At 36.2% G+C, this 23,443-nt stretch overlaps 1 protein-coding gene across 2 annotated transcripts in view; it reads right to left on the reverse strand.

The window, feature by feature from the left end:
• Positions 1 to 23,220, reverse strand: part of LOC136025818 (telomerase-binding protein EST1A-like) — a 254,787-nt gene extending 231,567 nt beyond the window's left edge. For both annotated transcript variants that reach the window (XM_065701809.1, XM_065701808.1), the window contains exons 1-2: positions 23,046 to 23,220; positions 10,989 to 11,852 (exon numbers count right to left, since the gene is read on the reverse strand). In XM_065701809.1, coding sequence (XP_065557881.1) covers positions 10,989 to 11,849 — 861 coding nt within the window. In that variant the 5' untranslated portion in view covers positions 11,850 to 11,852; positions 23,046 to 23,220. The remainder of the gene's footprint in view (positions 1 to 10,988; positions 11,853 to 23,045) is intronic.
• Positions 23,221 to 23,443: the final 223 nt, after the last annotated feature.

Below are 23,443 nucleotides of genomic sequence, written 5' to 3' on the forward strand. Positions count from 1 at the left end.
AAGAAAGAAACAGGTTTTGCATTATTTTTACTAGGCAAAAATTTTACCTAGTAACAACAGATAAAGAAGGTGACACTTGGCTTCTTTTGTGAAATACGGTTAAGGAATAATATGATTGGCTTACAATAATACGTCACAAAAATAAACTAATGGAATTACAACATATTTTTTTAGCATGGGATAGTAATCTCTTGATCGATCTTTGGTGGAGTTTATACAGTTCCTTGTGATTGCTGTAGTGGCTGGTTGCCTTCCTTTTCTGATATGAAATCAGAATAAACAAGTATTTATGGCACTTGGTATTTACCAAGTGGCATATAGAGATCGCAATTTCTGTTGACGCAATTTCTGTCCGTTTGTCGGTCCCGGTTTTGCTAGTTTGGGCACTTCGAAATAAGCTAGGACGATGAAATTTGGCAGGCGTATCAGGGACCAGATCAGATTAAATTAGAAATAGTCGTTTCTCCGATTCGGCCATCTGGCGAAGGGAGTGGGGGGACGGTTAATTCGAAAAAATTAGAAAAAATGGGGTATTTTTAACTTACGAACGGGTGATCGGATCTAAATGAAATTTGATATTTACAAGGATATCATGTCTCAGAAATCTTATTTTAAATCCCGACCGGATCGGGTGACATTGGGGGGAGTTGGAGGGGAAACATGAAATCTTGGAAAACACTTAAAGTGGAGAGATCGGGATGGAACTTGGTTGGAAAAATAAGCACAAGACCTAGATACGTGATTTACATAATCGAAACGGATCTGCTCTCTTTTGGAGAGTTGGAAAGGGGGTTGATACGGAAGAATTAGAAAAAATGAGGTATTTTTAACTTACAAACGAGTGATCGGATCTTAATGAAATTTTATATTTAGAAGGACTCGTAACTCAAACCTATTATTTTAAATCCCGACCGTATTCAGTGTCATTGGGGGAAGTTGGGGGGACCGTAAATCTTGGAAAACACTTAGAATGGAGAGATCGGGATGAAACTTGGTGAGAAGCATAAGCACAAGTCCTAGATACGGGATTGACATAACCGGACCTGATCCGCACTCTTTGGGGGAGTTGGGGGGAGCTAATTCGGTAGTTCGGAAAAATTAGAAAAAACGAGGTATTTTTAACTTACGAACAGGTGATTGGATCCTAATGAAATTTTATATATAGAAGGACCTCGTGTCTTAGAGCTCTTATTTTAAATCCTGGCCGGATCCGGTGACATTGGGGGGAGTTGGAGGAGGAAACCGGAAATCTTTGAAAACGCTTAGAGTGGAGAGATCGTGATCATGCTAGGTGGGAAGAATAAGCACAAGTCCTAGATACGTGATTGACATAACCAGACTGGATTGGCTCTATTTGGGGGAGTTGGGAGGGGAGGTTAATTCGAAAAAAATGGGAAAAATGAGGTATTTTTAACTTACAAACGGGTTCAAAAATACGAATGAACTAATTATGATGCATTTTGCTAAGTTTTTTTGTAAGCCCCCACGAACCAGACACCCAGAACAATGCATCCGAAGTGACGAGTGTTATAGTGTTTCAGAACGCCCTCCCTCCCATCCACTCACTCAAAGTGTCAATTTTACTCACAAATAAAATGGCTACAAAAATGCATATAAATAAACTTCTACACATTTTGTATAGTTTTTTTAACCCCCCCCCCCTCGAAAATCATAGCCTCTCCCCCCAAAATAATCCTAGATAAAGCCATACAAAAACTAACTGTTCACAATACATATTATTTACAATGAAATACAGTTTGGATTTTGTAAAACGAAAGAGAAAAGAAAGAAAGCATCATTTTTTTTTTTTTTTTTTTTTTTTTTTTTGTAAAAGTTGATTCGTCCTGGGATGTCATTTTCATTTGTTGCGTTTAATGCTATGAAGAGTTAAAACTAAACTTATTTTACATTTACTTTTTAATTAAACATATTATAATTCAAAACTAAAATTCCAATAGAAATCAAGACCACATAAAAAAAAACTCAAGTTAAAAGAAACAGTTTTAAGTCAATATTCTTCTTTCTGTTTTACTCCTTTTAAAGATATAGGTTAATGGCGCCTTTAGAAAATGAATAATTTAATTTTTTGAAGATATCCATTTTATTCTTTGCAGTGAAGTTTTTGCAACAACGAATCTATTCCGTTCTTTTATGTATTAAATAAAAAAAAACAAGTTTTTTTAACTGAAAGTAAGGAGCGACATTAAAACTTAAAACGCACAGAAATTACTTCGTATATGAAAGAGGCTACTTCCTCATCAACGCCCCGCTCTTTACGCTAAAGTTTGACTCTTTCTCTCAATTCTTTTTAAAACAGTAAAAAACTTTAGCGTAAAGAGCGGGGCGTTGATGAGGAAGCAGCCTCTTTCATATACGAAGTAATTTCTGTGCGTTTTAAGTTTTAATGTCGCTCCTTACTTTCAGTTAAAAAAACTTGTTTTTTTATTTAATTTCTGAACGTTTTTGAATCAATGCATGTTTTGATTTTGGCTCTCCGCAGAGGAATAATCAAAACGAAATTTGCATTTTTTTTTTTTTTTGGCTCAATGGCTTTCTCATAATTTTGATCGAACGATTTTGAGAAAAAAAGAGCGGGGGACGAAGCCTAGTTGCCCCGCCGATTTTTTGGTTAATTAAAAAGGCAACTAGAACTTTTAATTTTTTACGAATCTTCTTATTGGTAAAAGATTTACGTAACTTATAAATTAGCTTACGTAAAGAACTTTTGTATTTTCATGTTTTTATTACATATATGAGGGGATTCGCCCCATCGTCAGTACCTCGCTCTTTACACTAAAGCTTAAATTTTATCCCAATTCATTAAGAATGACCCCCTGAATCACAAAAGCCGTAGAATAAGTAGTTGAAATTACTGAAAATACTTTAGCGTAAAGAGCGAGGTATTAGAAGGAGGTGAGCCCCTCATATGGGTAATAATTTCTGTTTGTTTTAAGTTTTATTGCTGTTCCTTACTTCCAGCTGAAAAAGCTTTTTCACTTTTATTTTTTATATTTTTTTTTAAATAATTCTAGTAAATCCTGCTCTCCCTTCATGGAAATTTTCTTCTCCCATTACAAATTCTCGAAGGAAAGTTCCCCCAGCATATCCCCCTCTTCTCAACCCCTCCCCCCAAACCCAAAAAATCCTCCTGAAAACGCCTGTATACTTCCCAATAACCATTACTATATGTAAGCACAGGTCAAAGTTTGTAACTTGTTGCCCCTCCCACGGGGACTGTGGGGGAGTAAGTCGTCCCCAAAGACATCGTTATAAGGTTTTTCGACTACGCTGAATAAAATGGCTATCTCAGAATTTTGATCCGTTGACTTTGGGAAAATAATTAGCGTGGGAGGGGGCCTAGGTGCCCTCCAATTTTTTTGGTCACTTAAAAAGGGCACTAGAACTTTTCATTGCCGTTAGAATGAGCCCTCTTGCAACGTTCTAGGACAACTGGGTCGATACGATCACCCCTGGGAAAAAAAAACAAAAACAAAAAAACAAATAAACAAGCATCCGTGATCTGTCTTCTGGCAAAAAATGCAAAATTCCACATTTTTGTAGATAGGAGCTCGAAACTTCTACAGTAGGGTTCTCTGATACGCTGAATCTGGTGGTGTGATTTTCGTTAAGATTCTATGACTTTTAGGGGGCGTTTCCCCCTATTTTCTAAAATAACGCAAATTTTCTCAGGCTCTTAACTTTTGATTAAATAAAAAAAACTAGTTTTTTTAACTGAAAGTAAGGAGCGACATTAAAACTTAAAAAGAACAGAAATTACTCCGTATATGAAATGGGTTGTCCCCTCCGCAGTCCCTCGCTCTTTACGCTAAAGTTCGACTCTTTGCCACAATTCTACTTTTTAAAACAATTAAAAACTTTAAGTTTTTAAACTTTAAGTTTTAATGTCGCTCCTTACTTTCAGTTAAAAAAACTAGTTTTTTTTATTTAATTTCTGAACGTTTTTGAATTAATGCATGTTTGATTTTGGCTCTCCGCACATAAATTATTGAAATGAAATTAGTATATTAATTTTTTTTGGCTAAATGGCTTTCTCTTAGTTTTGATCAGACGATTTTGAGAAATAAGGGGTGGGGAAGGAGGCCTAGCTGCCCTCCAATTTTTCGGTTACTTAAAAAGGCTACTAGAACTTTTAATATTCAACGAACGTTTTTATTAGTAAAAAATATACGTAACTTAAGAATTAACTTACGTAACAAACTTTTATATTCTTATATTTTTATTATGTGTACGAGGGGGTTTGTACCCTCGTTAATACCTCACTCTTTACACTAAATCGTAAGTTTTGTTCCAATTCTTTAAGAATGACCCCTGAATCAAATAGGCCGTAGAATAAATAGTTGAAATCACTAAAAATATTTTAGCATAAAGAGCGAGGTATTTATCTCCTCCTAAATACCTCGCTCTTTATGCTAAAGTATTTTTAGAACCCTTCATATGCGTAATAATCTCTGTTTGTTTTAAATTTCAATGCTATTCCTTACTTTCATTTGAAAAAACGTTTTCATGTTTATTTTTTCATTGTTTTTTTTTTATAGTAATGCTAGAAAATCCTGCGCCCTTTTCATTGAATTTTTTCCCCCATGGCATATTTCTCCAAGGAAAGATCCTCCCACATAGCCCCCTCCCTCAACCCTACCCCCAAAACCAAAAAAATCCCCCTGAAAACGTCTGTACACTTCCCAATAACCATTATTATATGTAAACACTGGTTGAAGTTTGTAACTTGCAACCCCTCCCCCAGGGACTGTGGGGGAGTAAGTCATCCCCAAAAACATAGTTATGAAGATTTTCGACTATGCTCAACAAAATGGCTATCTCAAAATTTTGATCCGTTGACTTTGGGAAAAAAATGAGCGTGGGAGGGGGCCTAGATGCCCTCCAATTTTTTTGGTCACTCAAAAAGGGCACTAGAACTTTTCATTTCCGTTAGAATGAGCCCTCTTGTGACATTCTAGGACCACTTGGTCGATACGATTACCCCTGGGGAAAAAAAAACAAAAAAAAAAAACAAACAAATAAACACGCACCCGTGATTTGTCTTCTGGCAAAAAATGCAAAATTCCACATTTTTGTAGATAGGAACTTGAAACTTCTACAGTAGGGTTCTCTGATACACTGAATCTGATGGTGTCATTTTCGTTAAGATCCTACGACTTTTAGGGGGTGTTTCCCCCTATTTTCCTAAATAAGGCAAATTTTCTCAGGCTCGTAACTTTTGATGGCTAAGACTAAACTTGATGAAACTTATATATTTAAAATCAGCATTAAAATGCGATTCTTTTGATGTAGCTATTTATATCAAAATTCAATTTTTTAGAGTTTTGGTTACTATTGAGTCGGATCGCTCCTTACTACAGTTCGTTACCACGAACTGTTTGATGGGTAAGACTAAACTTGATGAAACTTACATATTTAAAACCAGCATTAAAATGCGATTCTTTTGATGTAGCTATTGGTATCAAAATTCCATTTTTTAGAGTTTTGGTTACTATTGAGCCGGGTCGCTCCTTACTACGTTACCACGAACTGTTTGATTTTAAAGAAATATGTTGGGAATGAAGAAATATTATGTGAATGAAGAAATATTTAAGTGAATGAAGTGAATTTAAGTGAATGAATTTAAGTGAATGAAGTTCACTTAAAGTTGCTTAAGGACCTTAAGTTCACATAAGCCTGAGGGAACTAGATTGACATTAAAAAATGTAATCGCAACAAATTCGAGAACTTTCAATACTCTACTTATTCTTCAATGTTATAATAATAAAAGACAAATTACTTAAAATATATATTGCTTTCAGTAAAGTGCGAATGACAATTGCGCTGATTGGAGTACAAGGGGGAAAATTTGGCCACGTCTTATCTCTAGTAATTTCTGTTCGTTTTGAGTTTGATTAGAATATCAGTTTTATTTTGGGTACATTCTAAGATCATTATTGTTTTTTTTTTGTTTTTTTTATCACGTCTAATGTCCGTTTCTTTTAAGTGGTTTATCTTTCATACTGTTTTAACTGTTTTAACTCTTATAATAACTGTTAGATTACAATAGGGCTACAAGACAGACATCTTCCTCGTTCAATTATTTAATAATTTCTGTTCGTTTTGGGTTTGAGCTGAATATTAGTTTTATTTTTGTTATTTACAAGTTCATTATTGGTTTCATTTTTATTAAGTTGTTTCTTTTAACTTTTAGTTAATTATTTATTATAACGTCATTTTTTTTACTCTGCTGAAGACGTATTTTCGCTCTTTACTTTTGTAAAGAAAAACTTGTTTATTTTTTTAATTCCTGTTCGTTTTTTTATTCATTTTTGTAAAAAAGGAAAAAAAGAAAACCAAAATTATATTAAATAAATTGAAACTTAAAGTACTTTAATTAGAGCTGATATTTAAATTAGCCATGAATTTTAAGTTAGTAAAACAAAAGTAGTTTTTAAAATCATAATGAATATACTGATTCTGAATTTTTCTAAAACGGCCATATCTAATTTCATACTTACTTAATCTCTGTTCGTTTTTTATTCGTTTTGGTAAAAAAGAGAAAACCAAAACAACAATAATAATAAATAAAATGTAAATGAAATAAACTGAAACTTATAGTATGTGTTCTGTGCGTATGTGTTTGGGAAAATGGTGGGTGGAGGGGGTGGGGGTAGTTACCCTCCAAACATTTTCGACTATTAAAAAAAGCACTAGCACTTTCAATTTCCAATCGAATGAGCTCTTTTCGAAGTTTCTACGACAACAAATGGCCATCTCAGAATTTCTATCAGGTATATTTCGGGAAAGTACGAGGTGTTGGGGGGATCCACCCACCGATCACTCTCAATCTTAAAAAGGGCACTGGAACTTCTTACCACCAATCCGATGGGCCCTCTCCTGTTTTTACACGGTCACCCTTACTTTATATACCTTATATACCTTATATACCGCCAGGATATAATTTATAACCCTTGCCCTGAGGGCTGTGGGGGTTTGTCATCCTTAAAGACATAATTTACGGACCTTTCAATTACGTTAAACAAAATGGCTATCTCAAAATTTTGATTGGATGCACTTGGGGAAGTGGTGGGCGTGGGAGGAGAGTTTAGTTGTCCTCCAATCGCTTTCGACTATTAAATAGGGCACTAGACCTTTCAAGTTCCAATTGAATGAGTCTTTTTCGAAGTTTCTAAGACAACAAATAGTCATCTCAAAATTTCTATCAGATGTATTTTGGGAAAATACAAGGTGCAGGGGGGGGGGGTATCCACCCTCCCATCACTCTGAATCTCAAAGCGCATTAGAACTTCTGATTAGCAGTCCAATGAGCCACTTCCGAAGTTTATAGGATTGCCCTTTCTATATAAACCTTATATGCCCCCAGGACATAACTTACAACCCTTGCCCTGATTGCTCTGGGAGGGGGGTGTCAGCCTCAAAGATACATATTTCTTTTTCAACTACGTTCAACAAAATGACTATCTCAAAATTTTGATTGAATGTGTTTGGGCAAATAGTGGGCGTGGAAGGTGTGTTAGTTGCCCTCCAATCACTATCGAATATTAAAAAGGGCATGAAGCCTTCCAATATCCAATCAAATGAGCCCTTTTAAAAGTTTCTATAAAAACTCCTTCGATACGAAGTGCCCTGGTCTAAAAGAAAAAACAAATAAATAAATAATACATTGTGCCCACATCGCTCTTTACTTAGGTAGCGCTATTGCACTGCCTATGATACTCTTAAGGAATATGATCTAGAAGTAAGATTAATAAGAGGGGGAGGTGGTATAACAGTAATAGTGAGTCCCTGTTGAGTTCCTGAAATTTCAATAGCTTTGTACTTGTAGTTTTGTGCTAAATTCAAGTTATTTTGTTTGTTTTTATTCTTCAATGAGTTTTTGAACTTATTATTTGATTATTCAGTGCACATTATTTTCTGGAGGAGATGAATTGGGGGGAGAGGTAGCAAATTCGAAAGAAAGGTTTTTTTGTGCTAAGTTCACTTTTTTTATTCTTCAGCAAGTTTTTACTTTAATAGCCCACAGCCATATTCGTAGCTCCAAGACTATTTTATTGTGATTTTCACATGAATTAAATACTAGCTTACCCTTCGCACATTGCTACAATCTAAAAAGAATCGGAATCCAAGGAGAATCCCCCTTGTGGAAAAATCCTCCACCAAGGGAAATTCCCCTTAAAGCAGTCCCCTCAAGTAAAATTTCTCCCACGGAAGATTTACCCCCGCGAAAAAATCGCCCTCTGTTCCCCAAGTATTAATAACGGTAGCATTTTTAAATTTAAAATAGTTTCCAACTGAAAATTCCCCCTAAGGACCATTTTCTTCCTGGAAGATCCCCCCATAAGTTTTATATTTACCAATACTTCTATATTTAACACAAATTAGAGAACATGTATATTTTGGCTGCAGCAATTTGATGGGGCAAAGGTATCTTTATTTGACGGAAACTCAAAGAACATGACTTAAAATTTATTGCGGTGAAAAATTGAGTGGCAATCATGCCACTTGTGATATTCTTTGCGATGTTCTTATCTTGATGGAAGAACTGCATATAACAAAATCAAAAATGTCAATACCATATATGAGCTTACAAAACTGTTTTAATGTTTCTTAGGAAGAAGGGCTACTGATTTCACACAAACTTGTCAGGGAAAAGTCTTTAAAGCTATAGTAATTACTCAAATACGCAGTTTAAACACCAAATTAGATACTTTGTAACATTTATGATGACAAAAATTACAAATAGACAATTAAACAATCAAAATATAAATTTTCTGCAATATTTAGGATGAATTTTTTCGCATGAGACCTCTGGTGGGGAGGGGGGCGCTTCGGCCATATTGAAGCAGTAGTCAAATATATAGGATTATAAAACTAAGAGAGAATGAAACAAAGGCACAACTTGGCTGAAACAAATTAGAGAAAAAAAGATACATTTATTTGACAGAAAAAACAAACAACATGGGTAAAAATCAGTTGGCTATGAAAGCCCATTAGGCTAATGGGCTTTCATAGCCAACAAACAAATATAAATATAATCATATTTAGCCTATATATATATATATATATATATATATATATATATATATATATATATATATATATATATATATATATATATATATATATATCAATTTTTATTGTGCTTCAATACTTAACAGGCTGCAATTCGTTTATTTACGAATAGGATATTCTTGGTGTATTCATCTGTCAGAATAATCTACAAACCTTATTTGTTAGTTTTAAGGATTCTTTGGGGGTGCCATGATTTTTTTTTTTTTTTTTTGATTTTTTTTTTTTTTACAAGAACCTAATTTTGCTGTCCAAGTCGCGTGCAACAGGGTAAATTTGTGCTTATTCAATAAGTAATTGTAAATAATTGCAATTAAGTGCAAAAGAATTATAAATATTTTTTACAACATTTTATTAGTTTTAAGGGTTCTTTGGGGTTGCAATAATATCTTTTAACAAGAAGTTAACTTTGCTGTCCAAACGCGTTTAACAGACTTATATAGTTGTGCTTATTCAACAAGTCATTGTAATTTATTTCAATTAACCGTAATTAGAAACGAATTCTGAAAACGGGTTAATATTGCTGCAAGTGAATTAGTGTAATAAAATTGTCAAAGTTTAATTAACATAAAGTTTAAAGTTTAATTAAAGTTAAAATTATCAAACAAAACTAATTACTTAAACTAGACAACACTTAGTCCAAAAAAAATTCAAACATTATTAATCAATTGATTCCTAGGGATAACTACACCCAACACCTTTAAGGGAAACAACACTTTCTTGGCACAATATGTTTTGATATATTTTGCTGATTCCCCCCCCTTATATTTTTCAATTAAAATTGAGATCCTGATTTTTCCCAATTTTTTAAGATATACATGGCTGTGTAAACTTTTTCTTATCCAATTCAAACAATAATATCTTATTTTCACTGGCCTTGGTAATCTAAAGTACTTTTAATTGGTAATTTAAAGTTCTTAAAATATATATAATTGTATAAGTTTCCACTAAATCTATTCAGACAATTAGGTTTCATTTTCACTGCCCTTGGTACTTTAACAAGATTTTAATTTTAATATCCAATTTTTAACTGTCCTGGTACAAGCCCAAGTGGCTTTAGGGCGTTATTTCATTACCAGAGGCATAGTCTATGCCCTTTAGACTATTTTGAAAAATGGCTACCTCAAAATTTCAAATGGACGTTTTTGGGATGAGGGGGGGAGAGGAGACCAATCTTGTTTACTCTTAAAAAGGGTAGTCCAACTTTCGATTTCCGAACAAATAAGCCCCTCTTATGTTTCTATGACTTGCATACAAGATGACCTTAAAAAAAACAACATTGAAGTCATATTGTTCTTCACCTTTAGATCTGTTGTACTGCCTACGACAGGAAGTTAATTTTGATATCTGATTTTTAACTGTCCTAGTACAAACCCAAGGGGTTTTAGGGTGTCATTTCATCAGCCTACCAAAGGCATAGTCAATGGCCCTTCAGACTATTTTGAAAAATGGCCACCTCAAAATTTCGAATGGATGTCTTTGGAGTGGGGGGGGGGGAATCTTTTTTTTTACTCTTAAAAAGGGTACTCTAACTTTCGATTTCCAAACAATTGAGCCCACTCTGAAGTTTCAACAACTTGTTGGCCTTAAAAAAAAGATTGAACTCATATTGCTCTTTAACCTAGCACTTTGTGCTGCCTACGACAGGAGGTTCTTGGTATATTCATTGGAGTAATTAAAAAAGTTTTTTTTTTTTTGGTTTCAAGAGTTCTTTGGGGCTTGGAATTTTTCTTTAACCAAGAGTTTAATTTTGCTGTCCAAATCATGTTAACAGAGTACAATAATTACAGTTCATCAATAAGACATTGTAATTAATTTATATTAATAAAATGAACAAGCTTTACTGAATACAAGATCAGTGTGATGGAATAAATAAATGTGGATGAAAAAAGATCTACCTGTTTAATTTTCCCACCATTCCTTGAAGGTTGTAAAGGAGGCCTGCCTCCTCCAAGAATTTGTGTAGGTGACAGTTCATCTTCTTCTTTTGTCTCTTGTCTACCTATTCTCCTTGAGCTATATCTATGCACATTTTTCACCTCTTTCAACGGTTCTAAGTCCACTTTCGGCAATGGACTTTTATGCCCCATAAATTGTACAACACTTTCAATTGCTGATTTTTTTCCATCATCGGAAAGACCTTGTCTAAAATCAGGTGTGCCAGTTCGGGATCCAGGCCGACTGAAAATCTTTTCAGGCTCAGGTGTATTAATCCGAGTATTTCTACTAGAAGGCCTATTTAAAGATCGACTATATTGAGCTGGTTCAGGACTTTTTATGAATGAAGATCGTTTGGTCTGCCAATGCTGTCTCGAGCCTCCATCTTTGAATGCTTTCTCTTTGATATGGGATTCTCCTCTCATTTTTATTGTGTCATTAGTAATGGGTTGTGTCACATTTTTTCTTTCCCTGTCATACTCATTAGCTTTCTGTTGATATTTGGGTGCAGAACCACCAACATTTCTAGGACTTTTTGAATCCCAATTTGGCCCTTTCTTATAATCAAGTTTTCCAGTTGATGCACTTTTTGGTACAGTCTTTAACCTTTCACTTTCCTTCACAGCAACTGAAGTACTTTCAACTTTTTGTTCTGCACTAGGAGTTTCCAGTCTTTGTCGAGGAATATAGCGTTGAATTTCTGGACGTTTTTGCTTTTGCATTTGGGACTTTGTTTTGTCTGATTCCATCTTGTGTCCAGCAACAACAACTTGTTCCTCTTTAAGTAATGCACTGCCACAATTTTGATCATCTAAGTCCATCAACTGAAATAAAAAATAAATCAATCCACAGTAAGGTACCACAAGTCAAATTGCAGGAGAAATCAAACGGGGCGCCAATTTACCCCACCCCCCCCCCACCACTAGATTGTTCAAAATAATTTTTTTGGTATTTTCGTTGAAAGGATTGAAAAACAAACAAGAAAATTCACCCCTTAGATTTGAAATTTTTGCCCCTCCCCCTAAATTTTCTTAAATTGGCACCGCTGAATCAAGAGATAAAGAAATACCCCATCTTACCTCAGGTTATGTTCCTAGAACAGGAAAAGCAAAACTACACCAGAAAACTTACATTTAATATTTGGAAAAACTTTTTTAGATATTACATACCCAGGATATTTCAATCATCAAATTTTCTTAGAAAAATGCTCACAAAAAATCACATTCCCTACAGAAAAATAATATTTTACTTTTCATAGACTGTATATAAGTTCAAGGATAAATGCACCACCCCATGCCAGTATATGACCTAAGACTGGAAGAATATATAAATATCTTAATGATACTTCTAAACCAATAAAGGAAAAAATTGTTCTTTTGTGCCATGAAGTGTCTGAAACTGGCACGTTGTTTCCAGCACAATGTTTCTAATTACTTAAAAGGGCGCTATGACTTAAAGACTAATTACTTAAAGTAGCATAAGTGGAAGACAGTTGTCTATTGATTTTTGAATTGAAAAGGGAATAGTTGTGGGAAAAATCAAGTCATGGCCGATTGTAGAAAAAGCCAAGACAGATTGCCCAATTAAATGGGCATCAAGTCAATGTTAATTTTACCCCTTTGATTGCTGTTGTTACTGTCTCCCACTTTTGCTACACCTTTCATGGTGAGAATTTCTTTTCAAATGAGCTCTCTCTTAGTATAATAACTAATAAAAGTATAATAACTAAGAATTTATAACGTACCATTTGTCTGTATTCGCTATGACGTACCTTTATGAAGGATCCTTCATCCATGAGGACAAGGGTTTGAGTACTGGTGTTGCTGGTTATTAGGTTTAGAACAGGGGTGACTGGCATGACTTTGTAAGCTCAACTAGAGTCGACCCAGCTGTAAATGGGGGGCTTGGAGAAATCTGGGGAAGCTAAACAGGAAGGGTTTGTGAAAGCATATGACAGTTGGCCACAAGCCCCCCCCCCCACTATGCTTCCTGGCTGAAGTGCAATGAGATGGAGATCAGCACCACCAATTGGGACTGCCAAGTCCAGTGCAGTATTCTCTAACAGAATCTCAATACTGATGTATGCCACTGCTGCTGCAACGTCAAGCTCACCTCCACAATCGTCAAACAGAGGAGACTACGTTGGCTTTACTATGTCCTGAGATGACCCCATGACTGCATCGTCAAGCAAGTGCTTCTAGCTGCACCTTTCCCAAATTAGCACAGGTGTCTCAGCAGTCACCTGAAGAATTGGTGGGCAACTGTCAAAACAACCTTGACACCATTAGAGGACTTCGAAAGTTTTACAGAGAGTGGATTATGCAGAGAGGGAGGAATGCTGGCTCTGCTTTGCTGCTAAGCTGGTACAAGATCACAACAAATGTGAGTCAACCAATGGAGTCTTCTAGATGCCGTGTGAGGTGTCAAGTGTCTTTCATTAATAAGTCCAGAAAGAATTATCAGCATAACTGCCAAGTTTTCATTTTGTCTAAACAGGACAACACTGAAAATTTAGATTTTGCCTCTTGAACACTAAACACAGGCATACACAAAGGAGGACAAGAAGAAATTGCTCAACTAAATATTCTGTTCTTTCTGAAAAACTATGAACCTGTTAAGAATCACATTTCAAAAAACATCTTGGATACACAATAGTATATAGCAGTCACCCTGCCTTGTGTTTCTGCTTTAATTATCATGCTAGGCTTCTTTAAAAGCAATAACTACAGGCTACTTCACCAGATGTGGGTCTCTTTCCTTTTTTTATGGTGTTCAATGATTTTCTATTCTTTTTATGTATGTATTAATTTGTTTAAACTAGGTTTTTTTCTCCTTTTGTTCCCATTGATAAAAGCTTCCAGATGTGAAGCCAAAATATTCAGACTTTTACTTTCATTGGTATAAAGAAAAAGCTTTTTTTATCTCTAAGTTCACTGTTTTATTTAGTTTTACCTGTTTTCAATATCTTCATTTTAATTTAGTTATTACAAATAGAAAGGCAATATAGTCAGTCAAAGAAATCATTTAAGATCCTGTATGGCACTAATAACCATTGGTTAAATCCCTGAAGGGTAAATTTTCTGCACCAAATAAACAATGAGTTGGGTAATCTTCAAATAATTTAGAAATTATCCATCTTTTTCAATAATCTTGTTGTCATTCTCCCTTGCAACTAGTGGTATGAATACTAACATGAAATTATTACTTCATTCTTATTTAAAAACACTACTTAACTAATTTTTTTCATTGCTTTCAGTTTAATTGAATTAAACTGAATTAAAGAAAAAGTTGATTGAATTAAACTCAAAACAACAGAATTTCTAATGGCATTAAAAATCTTATTAATGTTTGAGGATTTGTTTCTTATACATTTTATTTCTCCTCCAAATGATGTGATACTAATTTTCTTTTTTTGAGTCAAAATCCATATTTTATTTCATCTTAATGGCAAAACGACACAAAAGCTAGAAAACTTTAGGTAGCATTGTTATGTTACATAATTCTGGAGACAAAATTTCAGGGATTTCCTTTTCTGTTCACATCTCTCCCCCACTACACACACTTGGCAGTAAAAATCAAGGGATTTGTGGACAAGGGTGTATCTAGGGTTTTCACTCAGAAAGGGAGGGGGGTACAAAAAAATTAAAAAAAAACACTAAGATTGTTTATATGCATTTTTAAATCTTGTTTTCTCTTCTTTTTTTGGGTCTGCAGGGGAGGGGGAGTGCAAGGTGCTTGAATTGTTATGTCCAAGTATTTAGTGTTATTTTGATGTGTTATTATTATGGTATTACATGGCTTATTCTGTACTTTGCTGTTTCTTATATTGTTATTGCTGTTTCATTATTATTGTATGATATTATTATTGTTAGGTATGTCTTTATTTATGTCTGTAAGTGTTTAAATATCTATCTATCAATACAGTACAGGTAATGTACTTCTTACTACCATTTTAGATTTTCTTCACCAATATCACATTTGCATAATACCAACCACAAAATTTTGTTATGTAGCAAAGTTATGAAAGATGCTAAATTTGAGTAGTTTTAGGTGGATACAAGTAAAGTAGTTGACTCAAATCTAATTTAGGGTGATAAAGAGTATATGGCAGCATTGTTATTATAGAACCTAAATGACAATTATATGGCTCAAATAAAGATATTGAACCTAAAACAGTAAGAAAATTAAATGACAGCGGATTTAGACAAAAAAAACACAAAATATTACAAGTAAAATAGCTGTTGCAGCCCCTTTTAAACCCTCATAAAAGTAAAGAATTATCCATAATCCAATATAGAAACAAGAACTAAGAGCTCATGTGGCACTTGTGACAAGAGATTGGATTTGGTCTGGTTATGTCAATCATGCATCTAGAACTTGTGCTTATTCTTGAACTCACCAAAGAACTAGAAATCCCCCCCCAACAACCCTAAAGAGATCAAATCTGGTCCGGTTATATCAAGCATGTATCTAGAACTTGTGTTTATTCTTCCCTTCAAGTTTCAACCTGATCTCTCTAGTCTAAGCATTTTCCAAGATTTCTGTTTTCTACCTCTATCACCCCCCCCTCCCCAATCTCCCTGAATCCAATTCAAACTGAAAATGGAGCATCTGAGACATGATATCTTTCTATATATCAAGTTTCATTAAGATACAATCACCCATTTGTGAGATAAACATACCTCATTTTTCACAATTCCCCCCCCCCTCCAGCCCCCCCCCCAGATAGTTGGGGAAATTACTGTTGTGTCAACTTTGCAGGTCCCTGACATGCCTACCAGTTTTCATCATCCAAACATGACCAGAAGCACCAGAGCAAAGCTGAAAAGTTTTGTTGTATTTCCTTTAAGCAGAAGATCTATTTTGTATGCTTCCACTATTATAAAACAAGGATTTTTAAAGCTCTTCAAAGGACAGGGCTCTCTAGAATAAGAAGGAGTGGTGGTAGGTACTTCAAAATACCTTACTAGGATATACTTTAGTCTGTGGACCTAAAAGTTTTATTTTCATAACCTAACCCATTTTCTGAAATGCTGTACATTTTACTGACTTACAAATAAAGTGAACATGCTGCTCAGTGAATTTGTTCATGCTTTGTTCAAATATAAAAATCACTTTTGACACAAATGAATTTTACCCCCACCTTTATATAGCCTATACCAATTCAGGGTAGATGTTTGCACATGAAAGGTAATGGGGGGTAAAGTTTATTTCTGATGCAAATGAGAGGTAGGTTTAAACTTTGCTTCCCCCCCCCTCCCCCAATGTGCAAATATATACCCAGAATTGTTACATAAAGGTGGGAGTAAAATCAATCTGTGGCATTTGTGATTATTATATTTGGAAAGAGCATAAAACAGACATTGAATAGTATGTTCAGTTTATTTGTAAGTCAATAATATGAACAGCAAAATATTCACCCAACTATAATTTTTCTGTAAATTATGAAGTAAGAATTGTTTTCTTAACAAATTTTTCTCAACAGTCCTAATTCTAGGATATTACCAAAACAAAAATTTTAAATAAATTTGGGGCATACAATTTTGATTTCTTAATCTATTTTTCATTGACTTAAGGCTCTGTAAACATAGTTCTAGCCTAATATTTTTTGTAAATCCAGACAGTGTTCATCCACGTCTTCTTAGGGAGTGTCGAAAAGCTCTCAGCTACCCCCTGTGCATGCTGTTCTGGTTATCTCTTCAAAATGGGGAACTACTGCATGATTGGAAAACATCTTATATAACCCCAATCCATAAAAAGGGACGAAGAGACTCAGCAGAGAATTACCGTCCCATAAGCATCACCTCTGCAGTTGTTAAGGTGCTTGAGAGATTTGTTAATAAAGCTCTAATTGAACATCTTGAGGTCAACAATATCCTTTCCACATCACAACATGGTTTCAGATCTGGTAGATCTGTGGACACTAACCTTATCCAAACATATGAATTAGTGACTACACTGCTTGATGAGGGTTTTCCTGTCGACATGATTCTTCTTGATCTGTCCAAAGCATTTGACAAAGTTTGTCATGAATTCCTCATAATCAAATTGAGGGCTGCAGGTGTCAACAAAGGTGTTGTACAGTGGATTATGGGCTTCCTTTCTGAAAGATCACAGAGTATCAGAGTTTTTGATTTGCAAGGAACTCCTCATTCCTCTTCTCCCACAACTGTATTAAGTGGCATGCCCCAGGGCACTATTCTTGGACCAACGCTTTTCAATTTCTATATTAACGAATTACCCACCCTTCTTTCAAATCTTATTACCCTTTATGCTGATGACTCAAAACTAGTTGGAAAAGCGGCAACTCCCTCTGACCAGCAATCAATTCAAACAGATCTTGATAGTCTAGTAAGATGGGCTAACATGTGGCTTCCAACTTTCAATGTTGACAAATGCCATGTAATTCACTTTTGGCAAAAATAACAAGCATCATAAGTATTTCCTTCAAGACAACTTCCTTTCTGCTGTTTCCGATGAAAGAGATCTTGGGATTATTGTAGATCACCAATTAAAGTTTAGCAGCCATGCTAAGTCTGTTTCATCTTCTGCAAATAAAACCCTCGGTATCATAAAAAGAACCATCTCCAGCCAACACCCTAGAGTTCTTATGAAGTTATATAAGGCACTTGTACGTCCACGCCTGGAGGTTGGAATGTCATTGGCAGCCCCTTTCTTCAAAAAAGATAGGAAGTTGCTTGAGGATGTCCAGCGTTGTGCCACTAAGATGGTTACCAACATGAATAAATTTCCATACAAAGAAAGACTACGTTGTTTGAAGCTGCCAACGCTGACATACCGACGGAAAAGGGGTGACATTATTTTAACCAAAAAAATCCTTTCTAAAAATACCCTTCCCGGTCTCTTTGCACAGCCCTTGCATTCTGGTACTAGAGGACATTCTTTGAAGCTCTCCATGCAGCGTTCCACGAGTAGACATAGAAGCCACTTCTTCAGCCAAAGAATCATCAATATGTGGAACCAGCTCTCTGAAGAAACAGTTTCTGCTACTTCAATTGACATGTTCAAGTCCCACCTTTATAGGGAATGGCTCTGCCAGGAGTTCCTTTACAATTGGGAAGCTGCAGAGTCCTCCAAAAGAGTCTAATCTAACAGCCACAATCTACACCAAACGAATTCTTTTTTTTTTCTCATGGAGCATCACAAGGATGGATAATCCTTATATCGCTCCAAGCTGCAATTTAAGGTAATTTTAATACATATCAAGAAATTTTTCCTAGATTTAATAGCTTATATGATATAAGTCTTAAATCTTTATAAATCAGGATTTAGTGATGGTATGATACTCAAAATACTTTCCTTGTGCCTCATTTGAGCAGAACACCTACTTTGCAAGGTCTCACTTTTGCACATAGGCTACAAATTGTAAAAGGTCAGTACTCATTGAAGAAAGAAGGAGCAGAGATAGATGCTACAAAAGGTTAATGTTCCTATTACCTGAACAATTGTTTAGAGTCATGAAACTATTGTTAATAGATGCATTTTGACTTTTTAAACATCTTTTCTCTCTTGCAAAACTACTGCAAACTCACAATTATGGAGTTATTCCAGCCCAAATATTCTTGTATTTACACATATAGAATTGCAATCATTTCTATTTTCATTGATTGGATATTTGAAATCAAAAATCTGTAATAGTTTAGAAACAACTTTGGGCTATATATTTGCACATTAGGGGGGTGGGGGTAAAGCATAGTATATATTAAATATATATATATATATATATATATATATATATAAATAAGTTGTTTGTCTGTGTACTGATGTCATGTTTGTTGACTGTCAACTGACATCATGTTTGTCAACTGATGTCATTATAAGGATTGAGGATTATGCCTTTGTGAAGTTGTTTGATGACTGACATTGTGTTTGTTGACTGACAAAATTACAGACTGGGACACCAGGAATATAAATGACAACTGGGACACTTAAAGAGAAATTACAGACTGGGACACAGGGAATATAAATGACGACTGGGACACAGGGACACAACTACAATGGGGACACCAGGGGGCACAGGGGGGATATATAAATGATGACCAGGATGCTCAAGAGTTGGTAAACCGGACAATCCTGGGACACAAATGATGACCAGGACACAGGGACACAACTACAATGGGGACACCAGGGGGCACAGGGGGGATATATAAATGATGACCAGGATGTTCAAGAGTTGGTAAACCTGACAATCCTGGGACACAAATGATGACCGGGACACAGAGAATATGAATGACAACCAGGACACTCAAAGAGAAATTACAGACTGGGACACCAGGACACAAATGACAACCAGGACACACAGAATATAAATGATGACTGGGATACAACTACAACAGGGATGCCAGGGGGCACAGGGGGGGGGGGTATATAAATGACAATAGGGACACAGGGAATGTTTGATTAGCAATCACCATCAACAATGCTCAAGGACAATCATTAGAATAATGAGGTATAGATCTGAATAGAGATTGTTTTTCCCATGGACAATAATATGTTGCATGTACAAGAGTTGGTAAACCTGACAATCTATTTATATGCAGAGACAATGGGACAGCAAAGAATGTTGTATAGCCTATTCACAAGTTTTGCATAGTTAAAAACATATATATATAGCCTATATATATATATATATATATATATATATATATATATATATATATATATATATATATCTATATTCACAGGTGGGACACAGGGACACAACTACAATGACACATAGGGGAGAGTCGGGTAAGATGGACTGGGGGGCAAGACGGACCTTTTGTCATTGCTCGACTTGAGCGTCACCTTTTTATCACTTGTAGAGCTAGAAACAACGGCCATCTAGTGGCAAGTTTCGGAGCGAAGTCTGAGAGTTGAAGCCAATCTTGTCTTCGAGAAAAATATTTTTATTCGTTTTCACATTCTCGAAACCGGCTTTTGAGGTAAATGTTTTTCTTTTCTGGTGTTTCTAATGTTCTGTTTTATACTGTGGTAATTTTTCTTACAGATATGGAGGTGTAGGAGAGTGTGTGAGACATTAATTTTTTTCATTGCAGCGCCATCTTATGTTATAATTTTTAACTATTCCGAAAAAGCAGGTTCAGGGTAAGATGGACCACAGAGACAGCGGGTAAGACGGACCGGTCCGTCTTGCCCCCTATCATCTGGGATCTTTTTCGAAGTTATTATTTTTTACGTATTTTGTGAATATTGTGTTGCATTTATTGTTCCCGCATGTCAATTAGAAATATATTAAGCTGTTTCTCTTTTGCAGAATGGGAAAGTATACTAGGAAAACCACCCGCGGTCACCACGACCAGGACTTACTGAGAGCAGCTGCTATGCGAGTTAAATCTGGTTCGCCGCTTCGCAAAGTTTCGAAAGAGGTTGGTTTGCCATGAAGCACAGTGCGAAGAGCAGTTGCAAAACTCGACGCAGCAGAAGATCCCCAATCAGTGGAGTTGGCAACTACCTTCAACTTTAAAAGTGTGTTCTCAGCAAACGAAGAGATACTTCTGAAGGACTATATGATCACGGCACAGCACATGCATCATGGACTTACGAAAAAGGAAGCAGGTCAGCTTGCATATGAATATGCCCAGGCCAAATGGAAGAATATGCCGAAGAACTGGACTGAAAATAAGTGTGCAGGAAAAGACTGGATGAATAGCTTTATGAGTTGTGTTGGGCTTTCCCTAAGGTCCTCCGAAGCGACAAGCCTTGCCAGAGCCACCAGCTTCAACAGGACGAATGTTAGCGAATTCTTCAATAATTTAGAAGAGCTGCTTATAAAGCACAAGTATCCGCCGAATAGAATATATAATCTTGACGAGACTGGAGTAACCACCGTTCACAAGACACCAAAGGTGGTTGCAGAAAAGGGATCAAAGCAAGTTGGACGCATTACTTCGGCTGAGCGAGGGACGCTGGTAACAGTCGTAGGGTGTATCAACGCAGCTGGCCAGTCGATAGCCCCTTTCTTTGTCTTTCCACGAGTGAACTGGCTTCAAAGTTTTCTCAATGGCACGCCCCCTGGAAGCACAGGAAAATGCCAGCCGTCTGGATGGATGACAGCCGAAATCTTCCCGGATATGATACGCCATCTGATCTCCCAAACCAGTTGCTCGCCCACAAATCGACTTCTGCTGATTATGGATAACCATGATTCGCACGTCTCATTGAGCGTGGTTAATCTTTGCAGAGAAAACGGCATTGACGTCTTAACGCTTCCGCCACATTGCAGTCACAAGCTGCAGCCTCTTGATGTTGCTGTTTATGGGCCATTCAAGCGATACTACAATGAAGCAGCTAACTCGTGGATGATTTCGAACCCGAACAGGAGGATTACCATTTATGAAATCGGAATATTCGTTGGAATCGCTTTTCCAAGAGCTTTCGTCATGGAAAACGTACTAAGCGGGTTCCAAAAAACAGGAATATACCCTTTCAGTAGGAACGTTTTCCAAGATCACGACTTTCTCAGCGCCTTTGTGACAGACCGACCAGCACCAGAGACGTCTCCCATGACAGACCAGTCTGCAGTTCCATCAACCAGCCCTGGCGACGAGAGCTTGAATAACGACGTGCTGCCAACTACCAGTAGCTCAATGATTTCTGCGACTATGCCAGTGACTCCAGAATCGGTTCGTCCTCACCCTAAGGCGAGTTTCTATGCAAGAGACGAAAAAACGCCTAGGAAAAGAACAAAGTCCAAAATTCTGACGAACACACCTGAAAAAAACAGACTGGAAGAAGAATTTGAGTTGAAAAGAAAAACATCAGAAAAGAAAGCTCAAAGAAAACGGCCTGAAAAGAGAAACCTCTCCAAACAGCCTGGGAACGGGGAAGACAGCTTCGATGAACATATCGCGCTGGATGATGAAAGTGATGACAGCTTGCATTTGGATGGATCAGAGGAGGAGGAGTTTCTTGATGGAACCGAACCAAAAAGTGGGGATTTCTTGGTTGTGAAAGTGCCGACCAAGAAGAGCTTCAGGAATTATGTTGGAGTTGTGTGTGATTGTGAATCTGATGGTTTCCAAGTTCAGTTTTGGAAGCGATTAGCTCCATCGAGCAAATTCACGGCAACTGAAGAGATGAGCTTCGTGCGAAAAGAAGAGGTCATCATGAAGCTGCCAAAACCGACCCCTGCGGGCGGAACAACGAGACAGTCGGCTCAGTTCGTTTTTCACATAGATTTGGCCTCGTACAGTGTTTAAATATAGTTATTTGCTAACTTTTTACTTTTTTACTTACTACTAGTATTTTAAGTATTCGGAATAAAATTGTTTAGAGACAATCAATCTTTTTGAGCAATTGGGTCCGTCTTGCCCAAAGGGCTGGTCCGTCTTATCCTATGGGGTGGGCAAGATGGACCTTTTGACCAACTTCAGTTTTTTTTTATCTGGGCCCGGAAATACGGCTGATTTATGTGTGAAGAAGGTTTCTTTACGTAACTCAATGTTTTGGGGACAAGTTAGACACCTTTCGTCAGTCATTGCTTGTTTCCAACCTCTTCCGCAGACGAAAAACCAAAATGGGGTCCGTCTTACCCGACTCTCCCCTAATGACTTGCACACGTGGGGGGGGGGGCTTGTGGGGCTCAAAGCACCCCCACCAACAGCTAGTTAAATATGTAAACTAACCATTGCTGTATTTAATATGTGCTCTGCTTTAACCCCCCCCCCATAATGTACCAATATATAACAACTCCATAACAGTGAGTTTGTGGTAGTTTTTCAAGAGAGAAAAGATGTTCAAAAAGTCAAAATGCATCTATTAAAAATAGTTTCATGACCCTAAACAATTGTTAAGGTAATAGAAACACTGACCCTACAAAATACCTCCTTATGAGATCACTAATCGTCTGGATACACTCCTGAGAGTAATATCCACCTAGTTAACCCTTCAAGATAGTAGGCGTTAAGAGCCCCCTAAACAAAAATTTTATCAAAGTCTAGTTTAGTAGGCCTATCAAAATTTTACCAAGGATTATCGGATTTCTTTGTCCTTACCTTGTAAGAGCATACACTTTTTTCGAATGTTCAATCAAATACGTTTAAGATTCCAATCTGATACATCAATCATATAAACAATATATGCTACTAATTTCCTTTTGTTTTATTAATCTCTTTCTTCCACTGCTATTGAATTAGGCAAATTAGCAATATAGACTTCTTTTGAAAGCAAGATGGCAATATTTTCTTTCAAACGGGAATCCGTCATAGAGTTGCGTTCAGACTCTGAACTACACAGTCGACTACAATTTACGTGAATACAGTCAAAACAGCCGTGGTTGAGGTAAGGAAAGAACGTCAAAAGTTTGCTTTTTTGTAAGTATGACTAAAATTTTAAGAATTAAACATCTTGCCTTTGTCTTAAAAATCTGAATATAGGCTAAGTAGCACATACA

The sequence above is a fragment of the Artemia franciscana genome, chromosome 4, assembly GCF_032884065.1.
Source record: "Artemia franciscana chromosome 4, ASM3288406v1, whole genome shotgun sequence".
Taxonomy (NCBI): domain Eukaryota; kingdom Metazoa; phylum Arthropoda; class Branchiopoda; order Anostraca; family Artemiidae; genus Artemia; species Artemia franciscana.